This window comes from Psittacula echo (genome assembly GCF_963264785.1).
Source record: "Psittacula echo genome assembly, chromosome: 4".
In the NCBI taxonomy this organism is placed as follows: domain Eukaryota; kingdom Metazoa; phylum Chordata; class Aves; order Psittaciformes; family Psittacidae; genus Psittacula; species Psittacula echo.
Genome location: NC_137738.1, coordinates 110,385,630 through 110,413,227, shown reverse-complemented (window position 1 = coordinate 110,413,227; position 27,598 = coordinate 110,385,630). Strand labels below are relative to the sequence as shown.

General features: G+C 38.0%; 1 protein-coding gene across 1 annotated transcript in view; it reads right to left on the bottom strand.

Moving 5' to 3' along the window:
- Positions 1-27,598, bottom strand: part of MRPS5 (mitochondrial ribosomal protein S5) — a 46,733-nt gene continuing 19,135 nt past the window's right edge. The window contains exons 3-11 of the mRNA XM_080614984.1: positions 25,745-25,870; positions 25,214-25,447; positions 20,226-20,260; positions 11,040-11,130; positions 9,981-10,027; positions 8,638-8,695; positions 7,293-7,355; positions 2,203-2,339; positions 1-556 (exon numbers count right to left, since the gene is read on the bottom strand). Of these exons, the coding sequence (XP_080471110.1) occupies positions 332-556; positions 2,203-2,339; positions 7,293-7,355; positions 8,638-8,695; positions 9,981-10,027; positions 11,040-11,130; positions 20,226-20,260; positions 25,214-25,447; positions 25,745-25,870 (1,016 nt within the window). The 3' untranslated portion in view covers positions 1-331. The remainder of the gene's footprint in view (positions 557-2,202; positions 2,340-7,292; positions 7,356-8,637; positions 8,696-9,980; positions 10,028-11,039; positions 11,131-20,225; positions 20,261-25,213; positions 25,448-25,744; positions 25,871-27,598) is intronic.

The window sequence follows — 27,598 nt, the reverse complement described above, 5'->3', positions numbered from 1 at the left end:
GATTCTTTATTGCTTTCACACGCTTATCTTTCCAGTAGTTTCCCAAAAGCTTGTGAAAGACACATATAATCTGTTGATTACACATCATCTTCAGGAATCAAGTAAATGCATGCTTGAAGACAAAAGTCATGTTCACTGGCTGCTTCCATCTGAATGTCCCTAGTCAAACAGTGGTCAGAAGAATTGTGGGAAAGCAAAAAGAAAGGTAGCAATGGGAGCAGCAATTTAAATGGCATGATTATGATGCCCTCCTCTGAAATGTAAGCCTAGCTAACTTGTCCACTTGGGCTGGGCTTTCCCTGTTGCAGAAGAGACAGAAGGACTGAAGCTTTTACCATACTGTCCGTTTGACATTCGCCCACGGAGATTTCTTCATTCCCTGAGCTGCTTTCACGTCACTCCACTCCAGCTTTATGTCTGGAACCTCATCTTCAGGCTCAGGATCCTCACGGACAGTCCCCTCAGGCAGCGCCACAACAATGGGCAGAGGGCCCTGCTCCTCCCGGAACTCCACTACACAGAGACTCTTTTGGTTCGCTAACTGCTGGTGAGTCTCCTGGGAGCAGGAAAGAGAACAGACACTCAAAGCAATGATACACAATGATAACTTACTTCAGGTCATACTCTACATGGTGTATGGGGTAAGAAAAGAAAAGTTAATTCACTAACAACAGTTTAAACACTGTGTAAATTAAATTACTTGTCAAGCTCATCCTCATGGGTTTCAGATGAGCTAATTGCATAAGCAGCAGGAATTCAGAGAGCTACACTGCAGATATACTAGCATGACAATGCCATCCTAGAGGATGCTTCTGGAAGGGATGTGGCCACAAAAGGAACATCCTGCTAATATGGATTCATGTTGGTATGTTAGTAACGTGCAGGAACGTTATTATGTCTTCATATAAATTTTGCTTTGACAACAGTAAAGTGCTTATTACTGCCCTGCCAGGTAATATTAGCTAATATAATGATATGAATTAAACATTATTTTCAACTAAACCTCTTCCTCACACACAAGTTGTTTTGTTAACACTCAGAATAACAGTTAACAGAGTAAGTGTCTACTGGGAATAGGAAACTTGTCCTATCCAGAGAAGTCAAGAAGATATATCTAGTGCACATCTCAAAGCAATCACAGAATCAACCAGGCTGGAAAAGACCTTTAAAATTATCAAGTCCAGCCATTACCCCAGGATTGCCAAGGCCACCACTAAACCATGTCTCTAAGGGCCTCATCTACACATTTTCTGAACACTTCCAGGGACAATGATTCTACCACTCTCCTGGGAATCCTGTTCCAACGCCTGATCACCCTCTTGGAGAAGCTGGCCCTTCTTCTATTCTTCTATTCATTCTGTGAAAGACTTCTCAGAAACACCACACTGAAAATATTATATGCCAGACTTTTTCAAGTCAGACTAACCTCAGATACTGATAAGAACCTGCAACTATCTCATTAGGCAAAGAGGATCAAAACCCCTCCCCTCCTGAGGCTAAACTGAAAGAGCTGGCTAGGACAGGGTGACAGATTTGATAACTATAGCTTTGCAGGGCTATATTGGGAGTGTAAGCAGCTAAATCCTGGCAGCTAGCAAGGCTCTACATCCAAATGAGATAACCAGGAATTTCCAAAGGACTGACTCATCCTAAGGCTGGTGTTCAAAGGAATGATGAAATGCTGCATGTTGGACCTTTCCATCAACTACAGGCAGCTGGCTCAGAGACAGACATCTCCATTGTGAGCACTTTGAGTTAGAGGAAATGATACCACCTCCCTGACTTATTTTAGGGAACTTAATTATACTAGCAATAGAAGCAGCTGTGATGTTCAGTCCTTAGGCAATGAAAACTTATATTGCAGACAAACAAGCAGCTGCAAGCAAAGCTGGGCCGCAACTTCCTCTGCCCATGACTTTTCAAATGTCACCAAAAATACTACAAATGAAAGCCCAGAAATTCAATGTCCCATTGAGACACTTGGTTGTGGAAAAGGTAGCATTACATACAGCTGTTTCTGAGTGGACAACTTCAAACTGGGACAGAATGACTGAGATAACTCACATGCTGATTTTGTTTGCTCTTTGGAAAATTACTTAATTTTAAATCTACAATACAAACTGTGTGACCACGAATTATTACAACATCAATCCTGTCCTGTCCCCTGACCTGATGGATAGAATCACTGAGAGTGCACTCTACCTGCTGTGTCAAGCCTTTAAAGAGCGCTCTGGTAATGTTGATCAAGTTTTTGGATCCAGAAACCTTGGCGTACATGTCTTTAATGCCAATTAGTTTGCAGATGGTGATGATAGCTCGGTGGCAATGAAGACCATACCCTGGTGGGAAAATATAAATTAGCATTATTATGATTATTTGTAAGCATTCAACTTAGCCAAGGAAGAAGAGAGAACTAAGACCTCTTAGTTATTTTTGTCTCTTAGAACATTAGAACACATTATATCTTAAAAATGGCAAAATCATTCTGATAAGACCATTCTTCCCAGGCTTTGCTGCCATGTTAACATAAAGATCATGGGTTTTTTTGTACTAAATACACCTTACTTAACATAATGCAAAACCAAATGAAAATGTCACCATCTAACTCAAAGCAAAACCAGAAATAATGCAACCTGAAGAATTGTTTAGTATGGCAAGTTTGGGTAGTACTCCTTAGAAATACCATTGGCGACTTGAGAAGAATCTTCCAAAAACATACCCTCCCACCCTGGGAACATTCACCAAACAAAAGCAATTCCCTTTTCCCACTCAGCAGAAAAATAACACTAGTATTTCCTAATGATAATGATAACAACAACACTAATAACATATTACCAGAGAAGGAAGGCAACAAGTTTACCTAAAGGAGTATTAAAATAAAGCCACTAGAAGGGTAGAGGATCCAAACATAACTGAATTTCAACCAAGACTGTCGCTTCTAAAAATCAATACCTACACAGCTTCAAAACCACTTCCTTTGCAGTTTCAGGTGATCAGCTGCTAAATAACAGCTTCAGTAACTCCTAAGCATGGTAAATCTGACTTTAAAGTCCTGATTCATATACATGATGGAGGGATTTAAACTGGTCTCCTATGGTGAAGTTACTGCTCAAAACAGCACTTCTGTCCTTTGGGCATCCTTTCAGAAGGACCCAGCAGTAGAAGCAATGTCAGTGTCTCTCATTCCCAGGGAGACTGCTGCTGGATGAGAGGACTACAGTGCCTTCCTAAAGGCTGAGACTGTGCTTAAGACCTCTATCAGACACAAAGAAGGCAGAGAAAACTGGAAAGTTAAAGGGAAGTCCAAGAGCAATAATGTTCCAATAGAAAAGTCCAATCTAAGCACACAGCTGCTGGGATAGAGGCAGAGTACCGACTGGCACTGGTGTTTCTTGCTGCTCACAGGCCTTTGAGTAACCAGATAAAACCTACCACATTTTCATTTTATGCAGCTCTTGGTAAGCAAAGCTTTGAGCAGTGAAAGTGGGATGAGACTGCCTGTAAATTCAGGAAGGCATCATGGCACTGACTCAGACCAAATTCACACTTGGCAGTTGATCTCTTCAAAATGTGAACCTGTTCCTTGCCTTGTGACTAAGCAACAGCAACTCACCAGCTCCACAGTCTATGCAAAATATAACAGCCTCTAGCCACCAGCCAAGAAAAAGTCACGCTTTTCCCCTTCCGCTCACAAAAGCCAGTAGGATACTATGCACTGCCAAGAAAGTAAGATGGCACAGATTATCAAGGTACTGTGCTGAGACTTTCTCCTGGCCCAGCAACTGGCATGAATTAGATTTGCTATTACATCAGTGGCACAGCATGAAGGATGGAATGGAAATAAAGAAGGTAACAGTCTCCTTGGAGCTAAAATTACTGGAAACACAGCAAAACACATTTCTAGGAAAAACAATTCTTTTAATCAAGCCTAAAGAACAAACAAGTGTTGCGACACTCATTTGCTTTCAACTTAATTATTCAAAGTAGTAAGATCATCAAAAAAAAGCCAAATTACAAATTACAAGCCTGTAACTATAACAACTTGAAATTTGTAGGTGAGTGGAAAGGAGAGACATAGTTCAAAATCCACAAACACAACAAAGATTTGCATATCATCTGCATCCATCTCCACCATAGAGTGTTATATTAGCTCCAATGCATAATTGTAATACATTAGCAAATGGTTTCTTAGACTGGTCAGATTTTAATGAAGGAGTTATTTTTTGAGGAGTCTAATTTTGCTCTCTTGTACCCCAGAGAGTTTTGTTTCACATGGCCTAGCTCTGTTAGTCTTTAAAAATTGGTTTGTGATAGTTCTAATGTATCTTACTTAAAAGCTGAAAAGCAGGTTATTGATTAGTCCACTATGGGGGACAGTCTTGCTGCTGAATAAGTAAGGAAAAAAAAGTCTATTCCAGTGCTGCATGTCTTATTGTGCCAATATGTCTCTTTTTCTTTTAACCTATAATCAGAACAGAAACTATAACCATCCAAAGTCACTTGTTCTGCCATTTGTTCTGCCTATCCCTCACACGTGCAATTTAATTTTTGCCTTATGTCTGACCTGACCACCAAAGGCGAAGTCCCACCTGAAGCAATTCTGAATGGAAAATTTCCTTCTCCAGCGTACAGAACAACAGCCTTCCCTTTTAGTTACTATAATGGTGAAGGGAAAACCACAATGGCTAGAGCATTAATAGTGCTGGGGCCACAATGATTTACACATGGTGAATGCAGAATTGGTTTGGTAATGAGCAACCAGGTGTGGTGGAAGGTGTTCCTGTCCATGGCAGAGGGGCTGGAACTGGATGGTCCCTTCCAACCCAAACAATTCTGTGATTTCAGAAAATACTGTTTTCTATGCTACAAGACAAAGTCAAGTCTTAGACACAATTACAGTGAATGACCTCTGAAAGGCTGTTTGTCAAAGATGCATTTTCAGTGCCTTTTAAAGCATTTAATTTCTGGCATTTTTATTGTGCTTTTCTTCCATCTGATCTCAGCCAGGCTTCTGCAGATTAATACATAAAACAGAAGCCAGTCATCAGTCACTGAACAAAATTTATTCTGAACACAAAAGCAAAGGATTCCAACTGCAAACTCCAGATGTGGAGAAAAAGTTGGGGTCAGACATTTTTAACTTGTCTGTGGCAGGCATGCTGCCTTACTGCGGTTTAATTCAGTGAGAGCTACGTAAGAGAAAAGGCTCATTTAAATGTAAAACATTTTCTTACACTGAAAAAGATACAAAGGTAACCAAAAGTAGTATTTAAAATTTATCCCTCCTATAATCTAACAAACAGTTAATGAAATCTACATTAGATCTTCTGGGTAGCCACTAACAAGACTTTGGAAGTAAAACACCCACTTTATACCTACACTAAAGGACTAGTAGTCCACATTCGCATACTCACTTTACATTACTTTTTTAGCTTGGATTTTCACTTGTCTAACATGTAATCCTGACTGATGGGGCTTTTCTCCACTTTGCAGGGACTAGGAATAAATTTAAGAAAGGAACATTTAAGTTTAACAGTGACTTCACCTTTTCTACTGAAACATTAGGCTCTGTTGTGATCATTTGCTGAGATAGCTGCCTGAGTCTTATGTACAGGAACTGGAAATAAACTGCCAGCTGTAATTATGCAAAGTGAAAGGCTTCAGCATACATAAACATACAGCTGTAATGCCAGCAGTGAATAGAGGGTATGCCTTAAGTCTACATATGCCTAATGTGAAAACTATGAATAATTGCAATTGCTTATACCTATTAATTACAGCTACAGGGTATCAGTGCTGGGCTTCACAGCCACATAAGTGTATCTGACACTGCTCTGTGTTTCCCCTTATTAATTCATATTAGGAACTAATTTACGGTACTTAGGAGTGTATCGATGTGGTTAGCAGAGTAGACTCATGACTACTGTAATTCTAAAGTCAAATCAGAGATGAAGATTAAGTTCTGTCCACACTCCAAAAGGTAGCATATTCTACAGCACAGATGAGCAATACCCCTGGGTAGACTCCATCCAGCTGGCATGTGCTACAAACAGGAGTGATCTGGAATGGTGGCAGACACGAAGTCCAGGCCTGCCTCATGTTAAATCTTGTTCTGTAGTATGTTCACAAGTCATTTAATTGTTCTAAAATGACAGCCAGCTCCTGCTGCCACTATGGATCCTCCCCTTAGAGTACAGCACAAAAGCCTGTCAGAGATGAAGGTAAAATCAGCAAGAGCTCTATCTATACCACCCCTTAAAAACTCAATTTTGCATAGATATATAACATTACGGCTTGTTTTCAGGTCATGACCACATAATGAGGCCTCCTTCACACACATACAATTTATCTACAAAACTTTGCACACTAATCTACCATTACACTTCTTAATAAGGCCAGTGATGCCTGCTGTCCAGAGCACATTGGACATAAGCACAATTTTTTTCTTGGCAACATCAAACCTGTTTCAGGAAAAGTACAATCTATTTCCATCAGTTATAAAACAGGGAAAATACTCATTAAATGGAAAAGTGTTTCCCAATTTTTGAAGGATACTTTGTTATGTATGAATGTGTTGTCTATGTGTTGTGTACCTAATAGGCTGGCCAGATACTCAGATAAAAGCAAAGAACTTAGCCAAAACAGGCAGCAACAAGCTACCAAGGCTAAAGTGGCAATGTGATAGAACCGGACTTGTATTCTGACACAGGTCAGCGTGATACTCTCACAAATAAGCTACGGAAATAGAACCAGGCAAAATCATCATTAAAGTTTGCATCCCCCATTTCCAGCAATCTGCTGTTCGGCCAAGAACTGAACGGGGCAGAGGACCTGGTGACACAGGACACAGAAAAGGCTGAGGTACTGGAGGACCCAGGAAACTACAGGCTAATCAGCCTCACCTAGATCTGTGGGAAGCTGATGCAACAACCAATCCCTAGAAACCATTACCAGGCATATGATGTATGAGAAAGTGGTCAGGAGGAACTACGCTTAGGAAGCATGAAAGAAAATCACAAACATTGCTCCCACCAGTGTTAGAGGCGCAAGCCCTGATTTACTATAACAAAACCACGTCATTAACAGTGGGCATTTCTAATGAAAAACAACTGATCATCTCTAGCATTTAACACATGGTAAATTAGCACCAAATGCTCCATTTCTGAATGGATAATTTCTGACGGAAATGGATCCATTTCTGAAGTGAACAGGCATTGCACAAATTAACTTCATCAAATAAATACCAGTCAGTAATTGATAAAACTTCAAAATTTCCAGGCAGCTTTAATTACCTTTGTTTTGCTTCTTCATGCGGATGGTCGTTCTTTTAAATCTCACTGTAATGTCATGGTAAACTGGAGGGGAGGAAAAAAACCAAACAAGAAGCATCACAGGTAAATTCTTCCTTCTAGAAAAGTTTTAGCTCAGCACATTCTTTTTCAGAACTGTGAATGGGAAGTTGGTTTTACTCTCCTCAGAGTTCTTCAATAATAATGACTAATGGAGGTAAATTTCTGGCATAGATCAGGAATGTTTACACATCTGTGAATACTGTGTTACTATTGTATACAAAGCCAAGCTTCACTTGAAAAATGTGAAGTGTGTGTTTATCTCCAATAATCTTTCTCTAGCTTTGAAGTGAGTTCACGTGATACAATTTAGTCTTCTTCCACATACTCAGATTTTTCTAATAATTCAGCTTTTAACCTAAGATTTCACCAGAGGCTTCAGCATTCTTGGATTTTCCATACAGAGTATTTACCATTCCAGTCTTCCTGCTTCTCTCTGCTTCAAAATGAACCCCAAACTCGTATCTTCTGGTGGGTGGCTGCTATATACATCTGATTCGGTGGTTCAGTCTTTGCACAGTGGATTCTAGCACTGCAGTCAAGATGGTGCATAGAGGATCTCTATGTTAAGTAGAACATAAAGCATGGTGGAAATGCCACCAGTTTTTAATAAAATCCCTAAACAGTGTGCAATAATAATGCTCAAGGAATAGATGTGTGAAGGTAACTGCAGTTTTGTATTTGTAAGCTGGTTTTACTATATTGAATATTTACTACACAATGACTTGGTTATTCATATACTCCGTAAGGTACTATCTTTCAATTTTTTTGATAACTGAATATTTGGTATTCTGGTGCCATGTCTGACATCAGAGAGGACTTGGGTGATATTAAACTGAATTAACAAAAAGCAACCACAAAACATCAGGCTGACTTCTCCACCCCACACTCTCCCTGGCTTTGTGCTGGGCTTTGTCAGCAAAGCCCATTGCCATGGACTGACTCAATAGGGAATCATCTCTGACATACACAAAGGGGAAAAGCACAGAGGAGTTCACCATAGAGAAGAGATAAACCACATATTCATTCCAGTTAATGGCAATTTATTTTATACAGGGATTGACAGACTACGTACTCTGACATGACCATCATCTAGCTAAAAGAGTCTGGAGCTGAGATTTCACACGGCATGCTGAAGAAGCAAAATAATGCATGAATAATACTAACACAATGCATCAGATCAGACAGGTTTCAGTTAACATCTTTTTATGCTTTGTAACAAGTTGCAGTCAGTTCTTGTTGGTATATTCAGTACTGATTTAGAGTCTAAGAAAATCGTAATACTTACTAGTGTGGTCCTGATACCGCTCTATAAAATGTAAGCCACGTATTGCTTTATTCTTTGCCTAGGGAATAAAAGCAGAAAACATTTTTTTCCTTGATTTTTTTTCCTGCAAAGTACTGGAAATTACCACTGTTCACTTAACTAGACAATAAAAAAAAAATGAAAATAAAGAAAAGCCAGATACAAACCTTTAGAAACAGGATGGCTGCATCTAATACATTTATTTTATGGAAATGAAAATGTTCTCTGTAAAGAACTGCTTTCTCCAACCAGATTTCATATTTTTTGAAAATTCTCAATTCAGTAACAACTTTATCAAACTTTGTGTAATTTAGCATTGCTACACTGATAGCTTAGTTGAGCATTGGACAAGTAACATTTTGAAGTCTAAAGGAGCCTTTAATACGGTCATTATCCATGTGTAAGAGAAAATTTTCTACACACTAACTGTATAAACAGATTGTATGTCATATAGTATTGGAAACTAACCCTAACTATTCTATGATTCTATGATTTTACGAAACAAGTGACCATGGGGGTACAGATATATGCCATAGAAAAGGGAGCAGAAATAAAATAAAGAGTGCATTAAGGAAAATCTCATTGCAAAGCAACCTCATTATGTGTGTCCGAAGAGCAATGAAGCTGGCAAAGGGTCTGGAGCAAAAGTCTTATAAGGAACAGCTAAGGGAACTGGGATTGTTTAGTCTGGAGAAAAGGAGACTTAGGGGAGAACTTATCATCCTCTACAACTACTGAGTTTGTAACAAGGTGGGTGTTGGTCTCTTTTCCCAAGCAGCAAGTGATAGGATGAGAAGAAACAGCCTCAAGTTGTGCCACGGTAGATTTAGATTGGATACTGGAAAAAATTTCTTCACTGAAAAGGTTATCAAGCATTGGAACAGGCTGCCCAGGGAAGTGGTTGAGTCACCAACCCTGAAGGTATTTAAAGGCACATGGTGCTTAGGGACATGATTTAGCAGTGGACTTGGCAGTGTTAGGTTTATGGTTGGACTCCAAAACCTTAAAGGTCTCTTCCAATCTAATGATTCTATGATTACATGTATCAAGGCTGACAAACCATGTATACGGACCTACTTCTCTGCATACATTCCATCCCTGGCGGTGTTCATGGCCAGGCTGGACAGAGCCTTGGGTGACATGGTATAGTGGTAGATGTCCCTGCCCATGGCAGGGGGGTTGGAACTAGATGATCTGAGGGTCCTTTCCAACCCTAACTATTCTATGATTCTATATACTACAAAAGATATTGACCACAAAAAAAAAAGTGTAGGTATGAATTATACGTGCTTGTCATCAAGCAACAAGTAATCCAATCAACATACTTTCCGTAAAGCATTCATCCTGTCACCTGCTTTCCCCAGTGCAAAACCTGCGAGAAAGAAAAGAGTCACTTTATTACTGAGAAATAGCTGAGGCAGGATCTTCGTAAAGCAAAGGGAAAAAACCAGAATTTCACAACCATGTTTAGTATCTGTTATTTCCACATATGCACAGATCATACTCAGAAAATGGTCCAGAGAAAACCACAAAAACCATAGAAAGTAACAGTTTAGGAGTTATGAATACCTAATAATTGGAAGCCAATTGCTTGTTGTCAAGTGAAATAAATATGGTTTGTTATTTCTTTCATGTATTTGTCCAAACTTATACCAAACGACTGAATAATGGTGACTGTTTCAGCCAGAAACAGTCCAGCCTTCTGCTTAAAAGAAAGAAGGGAATGAACCAAAAGGAATCTGATGCAGATAAGAGCTCCAAGACCCTATAAGCAATGCAGACTGGGTTTCTAGTAGTGAAGCAGAGTACCAAAACCAGGTTGTACAGAATAGTGCATCTGTTAAAAAATGCATGTCTGTAGAACAGAGCACAGGGTCTGTTTTGACTGCCAGTTTACAAACTGCTACCTAATCTCTCTGAACCCTCAGACCTACTCCTATTTACCAGGTCAGCTATGGTAGTGACAAAGAGATTTCACAGCAGTCTCAGAGTATTCGCAGTCAGCTCAGAGCAGGGCATCAACTGACTGTATGGAATGAGTAAGAGGATGTGACAACCATTTTCACTAACTCTGTAGTCCAACAATGTCAAGGTAGAGTGAATGAAAATCATTTCACTTCAAATCTGCAGATCTAGCTTCTTTGGTCTTTTGATACAAAACACAGTGTCCAAATGAATACATACATAGTTTGATCATAAATCTTACTTTTACAGATGAAACTCAAAACTCCTACAGATATTTCAATATTGCCCAGTAGAAAAAAGGTTTTTTTTTGTTTTCTTTTGTTAAGTATTAAAAGTCCCTTTAAGTCACCTTGCCTCCCAAAGTCCTACTACAAACAATGACTAACTTGGCATCTTTTACATACAGGAAATACACGTACCTGCAGCTCCTTTACCATTTCCAATAGCCACCAAGGCACGTATTGATTTTTTTCTGCCTTCCTTTGCATTCATACAAAACACATTTCTCACCTGAAGAAAAAAAACAAACCACAAAGCATTTTGTGATGGCACAGCCCAACTCTTTCTGCTTGTTTGTTTTTAAAGAGATTCAGTTTACCAAAAAGTAATTAGAGGTCTGTGATGAAACCATACAATATAAACTGTCTTTGTCATCCGCAAGTGGCACACTGGCTTCAAGGCATTAAATATGTAAAGGCTGCTAGAAGTCTATACTCAGACAAAGAAGTTAGCTCAATAAAGTTTCATTAAAATATCCTCTTTTGTATTTAGCTGCACAACAGATAATGCTCTACTGCTGTGAGCTTCACATGTGATTTCAACTGTGATGAAAAAACATGGAAAAAAAATTGGAAGTGACATTAATATCTCATTGCCCCCCTCATGTTTTAACATATTTTAGAAGCATTCAGAGGAATTATTCAGGGCATGTTGTTGCTTAACATGAGTTATAACTTAGCACTGAAATCTACTCGCAGACTGCAGAAGGCAGTCTCATTACTGAGATGATAGCTGCTAAAAAGACTTCATTTAAGAAAGTAGAAGAAGAAAATGGTATTCCATGCCTGGAACTAGAAACTCTGCAAGAAATTCAAGCAGAGATGCAAGAAAGCTACTTAGTTTGGAGTGGAGGGACACAACAACTGGGGAGATAGATGGCCTTATGGTTAGCATTCTGGAACTCTAAATTTGCTTCTGCCTCTGCTACAGACTCCCCCTATGTGACTAGAGGCAAGTCACTGCATTATAGTCTCCCACCTTGAACGACCTAATATATCACCTGAGGTCCTGTCCAACTGGCTCCTGTTCTAGTGTCCTTGGCTTTGTTTACATATTTAAATATATTTCTTACTTAAATATAGATACTTTCATATGTAGATTATATACTGTATATAATAAACTATATACATTTATCACATATAATGTAATATAATATACATAGTATACAAAAAAATACATACACATATAAAATAACATACTGGATATTGCTTGACTGTGTCTCAGAATTACCAGTCACAAGATACAACTTACTTAATGGTTCATTTCTTTCTCTCAGATGCATCAGGGCCTACTTTCTTGAAGCCTCAATATGATTTCCATAATTTATCACAACAGCTAAATTAAACATGCATTACTGATACATGAATTAAGCAGTGTGCCCCCTTTTTCCCTATATGTAATTCTTCAGTAAGCTAATCTAGTTGTACTGTTATATCTGAAAGCAGGTTATTATACAATACTTGGTCATGGCTTAAATATGCTTCCTGAAACTCAATACACCACCCCCCACCAAACACCCCCTCCCACCCCAAAAAATTCCACTGACATCACAAGGTACAGATTAGGAATGAGTGATTCTGAAAAAATCCACCCTGCTTGCATTAAAATAAAGATGCTGTTAAATTCAAGGTGCACATATATTCTGGAGAGCACTTTGAAGAAAGATCATCTTTGCTAATGGCTTATTCCGAGCTATTTTTATTTCTGCAATCTTACTGCTCACAAGCACAAGCTAAAAAAACAAGCCCCCTAAGATGAAAGTGCCTGTGGAAATAGGCTATTTACAGAAAATGCAAAATGATTACGAAAGAAAGAAGAGAGTGAAGCAGAGTGATCTCCCCAAGAGCATCAAGAGCATACTCTTTTTGCTTTGCACATATTTTTTTGTCTTTCACTGCCAATCTGAATAAATACTTGTAAAAACCCCAAAGTTGGCATGCATATTGTCAGAATTAAAGGATGTGATGTTTGTAGAAATATACTCAAGAATTATTTTTCTCCCTTTCCAGAAGGTGGCAATAAAGACACATGCAATGATTTCTCCAGAAGGCTTCCTAAAACTGCAATTGTCAGCTGTTTCTGAGCAGCTCTGAAGGAAAACGTGTTCAGTCACCCATCACAATCAGCGCTACTGCATTTCTCCTGAAACACTGTGAAGGCCTTTCAAGCTTGATCATGTACACAGGCAGCTATGACTACTGAACAACACTGTCCTTAGATTCTCCCTGCCACAGCCCCATGCCTCCTCACATCAAATAAGCAATGCTCTTCTGGATGCTCAGCGATGCTTCCCTTCCATCTTAAAAATAAGGCATGCAGCTGAAAGCCTATCATTAAACTGCACTGGAATTAATTAATATACAATAAAACAGCGTGACACTTTTAAAACAGCATGGCCTCTGAAAAGTGACTGAAACTAAGACACAATTACCCCTATTTACTAGATTGCCACTCAAGCTGGATTTAACAATTCTTTAAATTTGAAAACAGATGCATGCTCAAGCTTAATCACAGCATACCTCAAACTGACTGTCGCCCTGCATTCATTATCTAGTGGTCAGAATGCAAATTCACCTAGATCTCTCCCTTGTTCTCCCTTTGGGTCCTGCCCCAGACATCCCATACATCTTGTGTTAATACTGAAATGCTCTTCCCCTGCATCCCAAAATGTGTCCCCTACTCCTCAGCAGTAACCCCCCCCCATAGCCTTGTAGCATGCTCTGGAAAGCCTCGTCTTAATAGATGTTACCCCTGGACCACAGGAGAAGCCAAACAGGGTGTCTGTTTCTCTCAGTCTGTAATTTTGGTTCCCCTGCTTGCCTGTGTGCTCCTCGGGTCTGTGCAGATGAGCCACCAATGCAGTTACAGCTCTCCTGTGATGGTCTTGGGAGGAGTGCTGGCAGGGTGTTACTTGGGTTCCTTTACCTGCTATTGCCCCTGCACTCACTTGTGTGTGGGCAGAGAGGCCTTTTATCACATAACCTAACAGTCAGTACTCTCTTCATCTTGGTCATAAGTAGAATGATTTTCTCTTGAGGAATTTGATTCAGTAGCTCTAACCTTTGAGAAGCAGGAAGATTAGAACCAGCCATCCTGCTCACAGTACATCCACCTCCCAGGTACTCAAGGCAATGGAGAAACTGCAATACAGAAAATAATCTGAACTCCTCTACCCCTAACTCAGCAAAACAGATGAAAGTTTTTGACCAGGCACTTGAACTGTTTTTCATACAGGTTGAGTCATCACAGCTCTGGGATAAACCCCAAGTGCAGTTCTCATCCAAATTAATGAGCCCAATCTGCAGAGAAACTACTGACTAAACCATGGTTAGTGCTGATGGTTTTCCTGTCACATGTGTGAAACTCTCTCTTTTATAACTCATTAGGAAAAATACGATAGCTCGTATGCCCTACTGACACAGGGTGCTGTTTAATGTGGCTTCATACTGCAGCTCACATCTGAGTACAGATCCTTTGGATTAACCCCACAATAATGCATGCTCAAAGCCACACTACATCAGAAATGGCTTTGTTTCCTTTTCAAAGGATGATCCATCATCACGTCAAATTATAACTCACTTAAAAGCTTCTGAATGTTCCAAATGCCAATTATTTCATCCATACAGGCTGAGAGGTAAAAAGAGATAAAAGATTTAATTATTTCATCAACAGAACCAGTGTAAAGTAGCATCCCCAAACGCTACTTCAGAGGCAGGCCAAAATACTTGAGAAGTCCAAGAATATCAGAAATGAATTCTAGTACACAGCTCTGACCTCTTGTTCTTTCCTCTGACAGGTTGCTGTAGATGCTACCTTAGAAACTGCCTGAAATTTTCATTGTCAGTCTAAAGACACTGTCAGTATCATCCAGTGAGTAGAAAACTTTCCTGTAGTTTTAAAAGCAAAATCTAGAGCTCCAATACCCAAAAAGTACTTTTGAGCCAATATCTCACTTGAAATAAATTATTACTCAGACAGTATCCTGTCTACCACATAATTTTTCAGTCAAAGATGTCAAACAATGGTTCTCAGACACTGTAATTTCATGCATCATTTCCTTTTCACAAGCCTTTTTTAATGCACCCTTTGCAAAAACAACAGCTAGAAAACTATTTCCAATGACTCACAAAAAGAAATGAAGGGTTTAGACTACATATTATTATATATATATTATACAAAAATTCTTTTTGTTACAAGTAACTAATCTACCAAGATTAATTTTGTGGTCTTAAAACAAGTATGTTCTTGTGGGGTTTTTACTACTTCATGGAAATCGAAACTATGGTCCTATAAACAACCCCTTGCTGCAGCTAGACAGTTTATTTTTGTTTAGTGGATGCAAAAAAAATGACTACAGAGTGATAGTTTGTAACTCTCTTCTGTGTTCATATTCCCTACAGTTGCATGCACTTCTGTGTCAAGACATTCAGGAATACTTAAGAGAGGTTCTTCATATCATTTTGACCCAACAAACCTATGTTTTTTTTTATTTTGTCTCTGCTTTCCACATGCCAACATAGAGCTACCGTTTCTAAGACAAGTTAATACTCCTGCTCAGATTTTGGCTAACATTCAGCTCATGCTAAGGCCTGATGTATGCTGAGAGCAGCTCCATGAGGTCAAAAGGAACGCAACACACGGACAAACATCATGTCCAAGAAGGGCTAAAGGTCATTATGCAGCCACTGCCACCTGCAGCTTACCATCCCCTGCAGTGATGATTGCCAGGCAGCCAAATTCAGAATCCCCTAGCTCATGGCAGTTGTACAGACCAAACTGCCAAGCTGGATGGTATAAATATGTTGGCTTACCCAGAAAGATTTTGAAATGGATCTGACAGCAGCAGACTGCTGAGGTTTTCATGTTTCCCCTATGACACAGGGAAGTATTGTGACAAAGGAGCAAGGGTGAGAACTCTTGCTGTTTGGCAACTATTTCACTCACAGCTGCACAAGTTACAAGTTATGAATTAGAGAACTTTTGACTTAGAAACCTCATGAATTAAGCGATGAACTAGTGAATTCACGTGTTAGACTAGTCAGTACAAAGGGGATTAAGCACTTGTATGACGTGTTTGTTTTCCTTCCTAGTAAGCTCATAAAATAAATTTTAATTTTCCGAGTATGCTCCCCTTCATTAAACATTCAAAAGGGCCACTCTCAGCCCTTACTGATTATTAGGTCTCACCTTCTAATTCTGATTGCACTACAAGGCAAGTAGTATTATAACTCAAGGTATCATGAAGCTACTTTTTTCACTACATTACCATGTTGACTTTGGAGAAAAACAGAATAAAAATTTATCTGAGGATGGATGATACTTTAACTGGAAAGCATCACTTTTGTGCAAGAATGGCATATATCAATTACAGCTGTAAATTTTAACTGCCAGTATTATTACATTGTGTTAAATGTAAACAAGGCAGTAAACACTTCCTTCAGTTCTATTCACAGAAATTCTTATGTGTAATGTACGAACAAACAGGAAATGTGCCTTCAGGTTGGCAGGGAAAGAAACAAACAGGTAGCCCAAGTCATCTACTTTAAGTAACATAACAGTCTGTAGGAAAGCCAGAAGCAAACCCAACATGCAATCCCTGCTGCTGTTCCTTAACACTCTCTCAAGCTAGCTTTATCTCTGACAACTTTCAGCTCTAATTTACATGAAAATCTGACCTTGTTTTTACTCTATTCTACAGTCAGGGGAAAATCAAGTTTGCTTTTCTGTTTCTACACTATTAGAAAACACTTTATTAAACAATTTCTCACTTATAGCAAGGGAGCACAGTCTTTTTAGTAGCACAACCACGTCAGAAAGAGACTTCTGTATCTTTGTCCATAAAACAGTAATTTAAAACTGGCTTTCAGTTTCTCGCTGCGAAGTATAGTTCCCCAATAAACATTATTTTAATCTCCTGTAGTGTTGTAAAGATAAAGATAATGGAAAAGACATTCAGAAATAGCATCATGTATGCCGTCTATTTAAAATAAGAATGCTAAAAAAGATCTGTTTATTTCAAAACTCATCAGAAAATTACAGGACCCAGTAATCTTGGGCTCACTACTGCCTTTGAATATACAACTTTTTGCTGCTGCTGCTATTCTGAAAAAAAGAACAACAAAATAAACAAAAAAACAACCCATTCCTCTTTCTCAGTTCACATTTGAGAACCTCATATAACAGTAGTCTCAGCCTGCTTGTAAAAGCTGTTTTATTACTCAGACACAATAAAGCATTGAAACAATTTCTACATCACAAGGAAATACTGCATAGCATTTTGCTGTTTAATGAATTTGACTGCAAATAATTACGCCAGCACAAAATGGCCAGCTTTAGTAAATACGTAGTATCCAACTGACAGTCAGTTGTGACATGTCACAGTAACAAAACAACGGCCACTTTTCTGCAATGCACTCTTTCAATTAACTGAATGCACTTCCAACTGCAAGGCTCATTAACAAAAATCACTTCTTTCATGAGCAGCACCCATGCAACTCAGTATCACAAGTTGTTTTCCAACAGACACAGCTAAAGGCTAAGTGGTCCAAACAGTCTCTGCTCCATTAAAGTCCATAGTGCCCAGTCCACTCCCAAACCTTATTTACTTAAAGGAGCTTTAACAATATGTGTGGGTCTTCCAAATCCCACAAGAATCTACTGTGTGTACAGGTACTCCTGATCTAAAAGGAACTAAAACCACCTGTGTGGTTTTAAACCTGAGAATAATAGATTAATTTTGCGTGTTAAAATAAGAATTCATGAAAAGTGTATGGTGCACTTCAGGACATCTCATTAATGCTCACATAAATGTTCATTTTTATTGCATTTATCATTCCCAATATAATCCCTAAAATACTACTCAATGGGAATTTGGTATATAAAAGGGACCATCTAATCCACTTGGATATGATCAGAAGATCACCAGTCTTTTTTTCCAATAGTGCCATCCTATAAAGGCTGTTTCAGAGAAGCCTGGACATATGCACATCAGCATATGTAATAAAGAACAGAAGCATGCGACCCATTTACCATTGAAAGAAACCACCAGTGGCATTAAGTGCAAGTTTGCTATTCATTTTATTTCCTGTGCTACTCATTTTATTTCCTGTCATCTCTAGGCACCAATGACAAATCTGACAATAATATATTAGAGATACTTGAGAAAACAGGAAAAATCTTGATACCAAACTCATTTGTATAGGTTTATATTCATGTCTGTTTAGATATACATGTCATATATGAACTGCCAGTGAAGGTCAGATCCTTTGATAAATGTTATCTTAAGATTCAGACTGACTGCACTTGCTAATGGAAAAGATATACCTCACTAAAGTAACTTTAATTTAATTTGTTCTTGCACATACCAGCACCACTTTACACATTCTGTAGAAGATTCTGAAAAGCCAAAGTTGGTCTTAAACAGCCATTTGGTTTTAACATAGAGAGTGATCATTGTCAAGATACAGAAGGGACCCTACAACCACTCATCTTAGTCCAGGTGCTGAAATGCTAAAAAATTAAAAATTAAAAAATTTTGATGACAAAAAAGTTTAAAGACAGTTGAGGTCTGGCAAGAAAACCAGTGCTTGGCATTTATAGCTTATTTAGAGATATGCAGTGCAGGACAAAGTTGCTGTCTCAAAGAGATTAAAGTCTGAATATGAGATTTTAGTATGACCACAATGCAAGATTTTGATACTGAGTAACTGTTTTCAAGCATGTCTTACTAACTAAAACCCAGTTTTGTCAAACAAAGAATTTAAAAAGGATTTGCATGAAGGAATATCAGTTCTTGTAACAGTATATGACAGTGCATGATAGAGGACAGAGGGAGTGTGATCCTCTCCAAAAAAGGCATTACTTTGGTAGTAGAACACAAAGTGATATACCCTGCGAGTGAAACTTAAATAGAAACTCAAAACACCAAGATTCTTTGGAACAAACACCTCATATGGACACAGGTACAACATAATACTGGCTAAAAGTACAGGCAAGGTTTCACAGATGTGTTTGGTAAGTGAAGCTGTACTAATGAGTAAAGTGATGAAGTCATCTCTATACACATAAAACTGTGTAACAACTCAATAGACAATTTCATAGTGATAAAAGCCTGTCAATGTTCATATTAAGCAAAGACACACGATGTGCATCTATCACAGAATGTATATTGATTCAGGTTAAGACCTTGGCTCTCAGATGATAATTAGAAATGAGAGGTGTCTCTTTCAACAAGCAGCAGCTAGACTAGGATAGTTTTCCACTAATAAAGCAGTTAAATATTAATTGCAAATGAAAGTTCTGATTACAATCCCGAAAGGAACATAAATTTAATAAGCAATTTCAGCTGTAGGTAAGGAAACAACAGGAGAATGTTCTAAAGTGACAAGTTTACACAATTAGTCATAGCCAACATGGGTTCACAAGGGGAAAAGTCATCTTTAACTAACTTAATTTCCTTTTATGATAAGGTTACCCATCTGGTTGACCAAGGGAAGCCAATAGATGTGGGGTTTTGTTTGATTTTAGCAAAGCTTCTGAAATTGTCCCTCTCAGTATCCTTATGGACAAGATGTCCAGCATACAGCTAGACACGTCTATAAATTGGGTTAACAATTAGCTGATAAGTCTGGCTCAAAGGGTTATAGTAAATGGGGTTACATCAGGCTGCCAGCCTATCACCAGTGGGTTCAATTTTAGAGCCAGCACTCTAATATTTTTATAAATTATGTGGATGCAGGATTGGAATGCACATTAAGAAAATTTGCCGATGATGCTAAATTAGGAGGAACTGTAGACTTCCTCATGGGTAGAGTGACCTTATAGTGAGATCTGGATACAGAGCTGGACCATCATCGATCATATGAAATTTAACAGTATTTTTTTCCCAGAAGATAGAATAAGTTAAAACATCTAGGACAAGTGAGTATTTTGTTACTTGAGAGGCACACAAGATGGGGTCTCCATTCTACTCACTCTCTGCCCTGTGCAACTGCTCCCCCCCTCTTTAATTCTTTGTTTTACAGGCAGAGTTATATAACTTCCTATCTGTAGTTTTCTCTGAGAAATAACCCTACCTCTTTACTATGGCAATGTTTTCCCTCTTATGGTTGTTTGTGAACTATTAAAGCTTTATTTTCAGGCATTTGCCATTTCAGAGATACTCAAAACCACCTTTTAATTGTGAAAAAAATGACTGCTGATACAAAATACCAGACTAATTCCTATTGCTGTAAGATCAACTTGGCAAAGGCTACTTAAATAACTGCAAGCTCAATATAAAACAGTGACAATTATCTGAAGTCCTTAAAAAGATTTGTAATGCTTACCTCAATGACTCTTGTTTCAAAATCCTCGTAAGTTTCTGTTGGGAGAAAAATAGGGCATTACATTTCCTTGTATTACTTATCTAACAGCACAGCTCTCTGCAGGTCGTATAATTTAAAAAGGACACAATTTTTATGTAACTGTAATTTATAAATTAATCTCAGCAGTAAGTAGAAAAGGTAAGAATAACTTGAACAAACGTATCTAAAGTGAGCTTTATTAGTTGCTTCCTTTTAAAAAGACCTCAAATACGTTTTTTTACTTGACACCATTCACTCAATCATTCAATCTTTTAGAATAAGGACAGTGAAAAACAGCATATAGCTCTTATTTATAAAGCATAGGTTTGGGTTTTATTAATTTCTTCAGTAAAATCTACTTATGTGAAGAAAACTAGTTAAAAAAATCCAGTTAAAATGGTAACTTCTCAGAAAGTATAATACTGCTTGTTATTACAATACAGCTTGTTATAATTAAGAGATAACAACTGTTAAATGCATTCATTGTGCTCCATTAGGGACCCCAACCTCCAACTGCAATCAGTATCTGATGTTTTTAAGTACCATACATGCAGAGAATTAAGATGGAAACAGTCTCCAAGGACTGTCCAATCTAAATAACCAGAGAAGCACACAGGAAGAAAAATAATCACTTTTTAAATGATACAGCAAGACATACAAATTTAACTGCTTGCTCTGAACATCACAAAGAAAGCAAAGCTGACAGAAAAACTGAGACATCCTCAGAATCTGTTGAGTATTTTGATCAGAAGCTAAGCTATACATCCTTCTTCTGGAAATCACTGCAACTCACCACTTACACTGAAGCATTTTTGTTATATCCGATATTCTTCCTCATTCTTTACAGCTGCCGAAATGCTTTGAAAAATAACCATCCACAGCATGTTACGAAAACAGAATGTCTTGGGTTTTCACTGGCTGGCAGAGTAAACTGCCTTCCTTCCCTAAATACTGCTCTAAAACTGCAAATGAACCCCAAATTTCATATCCACTGAGCAAAGGCTGTAAATGGTTAAAAAGAAAAAGGTAGATCACCAAATGGGTCACTTCCATAATGACCTAAGTATTATTCAATATTATTCAGAATATTCTGAAACTTGTATCAGCAGACAATCAGCAGAGATTAAAAGAAATTGCAAGTATTTCTTAATACATATTTCTGTGAAGTACCAAGAAGGGGAGGACAAAACAAAACAATATATAGCCACTTCAAATAATCATGTATCACATAGCCAGACAGTTTTTTCCCCCTTTCAATTTCAAATTCTGCCTGAATAAAATGTCTTTGCAATCAAAGACAATTACAGCACCATTTATTTTGCCTAGTAACAGTTAAGGCATTTTGTACTGTAAAATAAAGATCACTTCTATGTCACATCTGTGTTCAAGTCTTTTCATCACAGTGGTAATGAAACACCAGACACAGAGTTCAGGTGTACGTTATATATTCAGCCCCAAGTGGTAAACATAGCCTTTCCACTGCACCGAAAGTTAGTAAGTTTCTGCTCTGTCACTGGAAGAAACTTCAAAATAAGATGTTTTTGAAATGTCTTACAACCTTTCAGGGAGAAGAATGGGGGAAGAGCAAGAATACTGGAGAGCTCTGGGCATGACATGTACTGCCTTCAAAGGCAGTAAGTCAAATAGGAGAGCACAAAACCATGCAAACTGTGGTCCACATAGATCCTCTCCACAGGCCTTCACCCTGACACATACTGTAAGAATTGTCAGCAAGCAAATCCCTTAGGCTTAGCTTTCAGCAGTTCCATCAGCATTTCTCAAACTCCATTTTAGAGAAGCAGGCAAAAAGGCTGCAAATCATGGATAGTGCCCGAAGGATCCTATTTTCTCTGAGTTTCTGTTTCAAAACCCGATGACCACACAAACACCTGAATATAAATTGCAAATGTATTTGTTTCCTTTCATGCAATTGAGAGCATATTTATATTTATATTCTATCTGTATTTTAATACAGATGCATTTTCCAAAAGGAGTATCCTATTATCAGCTTGGTTGTGGGAAAAATTAGTGACTTCGAAAGCAACGAAGTAAAATGCAACGTCTTGGTATAAGAAGCAGAACAGGTAAGAGATCCTTCCAACCTCCTGCTTTTCCAATTTATCTCATGCGCAAGAGCATTTCAGTGGAACATAGAAGACCAGCGTTAATGAAAGCAGTTAATACTTATTTTATTTGGTGTAGCTACAGTGAGATATTGGATAAAAGCTGAAAACAGTAAAACGGTGAAGAACGATAAAGAACTGGGGACTCACTCCTTCTCCGAAACTGCTTCATCATTTACGCATAACCTCCAAGACAATTATAAACACAATCATTCCTGCACAATTTAGAGATCTGTTAATCTACAAGAAGTAAGACTTCTAGTTCACAGTATATGAATATCAGCAGGTACCCTGTTCCCTCTCTGAAGCCTCTTCAGTTGCAACGAAATACTGTAAACTTGGAAGAAAATTGATTTTATTTCCAACAGAACAATACCGTTCTTTCTCTGCTCCTAGTTAGCACAATAATTAGAGGTGCAGCGGAGGAAGATCCCTTTGAAAGAATGAAGCATATACAATCACAGTATGTCCCCAATTATCTGTTTCTTTTTAACATACTGGTCAATTTCAACCAAATTTGTCAGATGTTGAAGGCTAACACCACTGAGGTTTCTACAAGCTTCTTGGACTTGTTTTCACAATATGAATGCTGCTGAAGGAAAGCTGCAGCTTATGTTCAACCTCCGATTGCTACTAGAGATTCTAGTATGAGAATACTAGGAAGGGCTGAACTGCAGAATCTCGGAACTCGTTCTTGCTTAGACGACAGGGAATCCATGCCATAGTCTCAGGTCAAAAGGATTCATTTGGTTTATTCCTCCTAACACCCTGACAGTGTCAATATCCCAGATCCCCTGCAAAATCATTAATTATCTGAATAAAAAAAAAAACTGAAAGAACTACGGGGAGCAGAAAATCCTCAAAATTTTTAGCAGATTAAAAGGAAATCAGTGCATACTGATCAGAAACCGCTTTTTCTCAAGCAAATTTATAATATAAATTGACAGCTTGATTTGCCTATTTTGACTGTACTACCCTTTCCTCTTTCTGGCCCAACTTTACTACAGCCTCCACACAGCCAACTTTAATGCAAGTAATCAACACCAATAGTATCAGCCAAAAGCAAAATCAATGAAAACACCGGAAGATAAAATTCCTATGTGCATAAACGTTGTTTGCAACAGCTGCCACTTCTTTTAGTGGAACAAACTACTTGAAAATAGATTTAAATTTAAAACCAACACAGTCTTGTGTTCAAAGTATGAAACTAGAACTATGAAATTTTCTCAACTTTCTATATATATTCCACCACTGAATTACAGGGAATTTGGAACAATTCATTAATTTCTCAAATCATCTATTTTTCAGTTGTAAGATTCTGTGACAGCCACCAAGTCCATTGCTACATCACTGCCTTCCGTGGAATATTTGCTGCCAAGGTAATAAAATGAAACACGGGGAAGTAATTATAGGAAATCTTTCATTTGTATACTAAAGCACTATGCTAATATTAAAATAGCATTAATTGCCCTTAAAACTGAAGACAATACAAAAAAATTTGAACAGATTGGAAGGCAAACTCTCCTTAAATGCAACAGGTAAATCTGAGGGAAACCACGTATCTCAGACGCTACAGCGACGCAAGCCACAAAATCATCTGTACCAGCTACAGGAATGGAAAAACTGAGAAGGGAACAAAGAAGTAGTAGATAATAATAATGGCATTAGCTTATAAAGCATAAAGCCACAAAAAACTTCAATCTACATGGACAAAGGCAATAGATTACACTGGAAGGACAATGCTCTCACAACCTTATAGCTCAGCTTAAAGCATGGCTTAATTTTTAGTTAATGTCCAATAGAATGTAACCAGATAATATTTACAGACAGAAAAGAAATTGATTAACACAAAGCATCAGGCAGACTGGGGAGCAAAGGTGACTGCAAGATGAGACAACAATGTAATTCTGATTATATGCATGTAATTTCCCATTTATGTTGACTTGTTGCAACATATGTTCCAAGATCCAAGCTTACACTGGGAGAATATATTCCTGGACAAAAATAGCTTCCAAAACATGAACAAGCTTAACACTTAACAATGACTGCAACAACCCTGAAACAACAGTGCTAGAAAAAAAACTAGAAATCAACTGTCTTAGGTAATCTTACTAGAAAAGCCTAAAGAAAAACAACAATAAACATAAAAGCATCATTAGTTGCTTCCCAAGAAAAACTCAGCTGAGTAACAATTCATTTCCGTATTTAATCAGTTGACAAGGATTAGGTTTCTAAATGTTAAACAAAGCTACTACAGAATTTCTAGTGGTTTGAATCAGAGCATTGTAAAAAAAAGTTAAGGTCATCACTCTAGGTATAGGACTTCTAGTTTCACTGTATTTAACCAGCAGCAAATAAATATATTTTATTAGCTACATTCAAACTACATCATCTTTAACCACATTTCATTATCTGAACTAGGACAAAAAGCCTGATTAATCCCACAGGATCCTTTAAGCTACAAAAAAACCCAACCAACCAATCAACCCAAAACATGGATATATTTCATACTCAAGCCAATTGCTGAAAACAGAAAACTATTTCCATACTTCAAGACTCCTGTAACAGCCTACACCATAGTACGTTACTCTGTAATGCAGTACAATATAACATCATGCAATCTATAACATACAGTCTAACAGCTGTATTAGACTAAGCAGTGATTAAGCAAGTTTCACTTGTGTTAACACTTGTTCTTTGATTTAGCTGCCTTGCTTCATGTATGGGCATGTAAAAGAGAAGTACAAAATCAATTTTCACCTGTAGGAAAAGCCTTGATCTCACTTGCTCCAAGCCCCTTATCAGAAAGACAAAAGTAAGACTAAGACAGATAATCAGTTTTCTTACCTCCATTAGGACCTGGGTCAGGAGGATCCAGAATGACACCTCCCCAACACTTTCCACTCCAACCTCCCTGCCTCTTAATTTTTATTTTTCTTCTCTTCTCATACATATCCCTCTGCTGAATAAGTTCAGAATGAATTTTCTCTCGTTCTTCTTTTTTTCTTTGGCTAATTGCCTGGACTTTCCCACCTTGTATCACAGGAGCGTTAAGACCAGGCCAGAGGAATCCAGAACGTCCTTAAAAATAACAGAAAAAATACAGTTTATGACAGATTAAGAGTGAAACGCTGCACTCTGAAAAAATGCAATAAAATGGAAGGTTCTCACATATTTCAAGTGTGGTTTATGATACAGAATTTGTATTTTAAAACCAAGGACACATTAAACGATCGGGATTTTTTAAAAAAAGACAAAAATATATCAAGCAGTTCTGACACCAAAGAAATTAACAGCAATTTGTCAATTTATTAAATCAAGAAACATTATACATGAAAAGGTCAAGACATGTCTTCAGCCCCTTATTTATGAATCTACCTTCACCAATCGCCTGGCCTTTATTCAGATTCTTCCTTAGCTTTTTCTTCCTTCTCTTTCCTCTTCCTTTCCTTACTCCCACACCAGTCTCTGCCAAAGCTCCTTTCCATAGCTCATCAGCTGTCACTGAAATAAAAAAAGCTTTCATAAGCATTGTACAAGTACAGCTTATATAGGAAACTGAAGCTGAACATAAAAAAAAACCCCAAACCTGAAATGTTAACCCTTGTTTGACCTTCACTGGAACTTAAGCTGTACTGCCTTGCTAAGTGATTCTTTATGCATACGCATCTGGTGTAGAGAAGTGCTTCTACTCATTACTGAAATCGGGTAGGCACACAGCCAGGTGCATGGGTTTTTAAATCGATTTTGAAAATCCTTTGAAGGCAAACATTCCTAACCAGTAATCAGTAAGGTTATTAACTCCCAAACCATTAAAAGAAAATAATTCATTAGAACTCTGCAACAACACCTGTAAGCACTTATCCAAGGGCAAATATAAATGACAGCCAACTTGAATCACTCCTAAAATTATCTAAGGATTAGCCCGCTTTAAAAAGCCACAAAACACAAGAAGTTAACCAACAACATAAATCTGCCGCTGTGTTTCACCCAGGGCAATGTTACTATGGCAGTTTAAATCTCATCTTCTCTAATTTGAAACTGATTTTGTTTATTTGAAATAGGAAAAAAAAAAATCAGTAAATGCTTTTAACCAGAAGAATTAAAGTAACTATGCTCAAATAGCTACAGTTTCCCATCAGCATTTCATGCTTGCTAGATTAATGCACGTAAGAGTCCTGATCACAGACTGGCAAGCACATTGGAACTGGGGAAGCTCTGCTACGCTGACAACATGGTGAGGGCCAGGAGCTATCCAAGATTTCCAGACATATCACTAAATGCCCAAGTTTATTTTTTTATTGAGTAAGTTTGTATTAAGATACAAAGACATGACACCCATCTTTTCAGTCAAAAATCCTTTTCAAAGTGGGATACAGAACTGCACAGTCTATGTACTATCCCTGCAGACTTTAAGGAAGGGCTGATGTGGTTCTGGGCAATCTGATCTAGATGAAGATGTCCCTGTTCATTGCTGGGGGGGTTGGATTAGATGAGCTTTGAAGGTCCCTTCCAACCACGCTATTCTATGGTTCTAACTGTGATTCTTTTTTGAGAAGTTCAATCCTGAATCAAGTAACCAAAGCTCAGTACATTAAGAAAGCAAGTGCACAAGGAAGGACACACAACACAAGTCCAGAAAGCTACAAAGCAGCATTCCCTCGAGATGGACAACAGCAGAATAGCCTAGAAAGTACTATATATACAAATAACATAATATATAATATATATATAATACAGATTTCAGATGTATTACAGACAAGTGGAAAATGTGTACTATAGACAAGCAGAAATGCCCATGGATAAGAGTGTTTATAACAGTTACCATGTGCTATGAGGCAAGAATTGTATTTGCTCCTGGGCAGACTTAGTCCCTGTAGAAAAGACATTTTTATCTTTTCTAGACATTCAAGTGAGCTCTAATGTCCAGAGGTTTACGGTTAAAAAAAATCCCACCAACAGTAAATGCATCAAATGGCTTGAAAACAGCATCTAAACTGTCAGCCACTAAAAAAAGTTTCCAGCTGATTACAAACTGACGCATGTATCTGTGTGCTAAATAAATAATAGTAATTAAAAAAATCTTCTGCTGCACAGAACTCACCAAACAGAAAAACCTAACTGCTGACTCAACATGTTACTTTCAGTAAAGGTCAAATGGTGATAGGTACTAGGCTGTCTACAGCTAGCGAATATTACCCTAAGATGACACTGCATTAAAGCTGAGTCAAA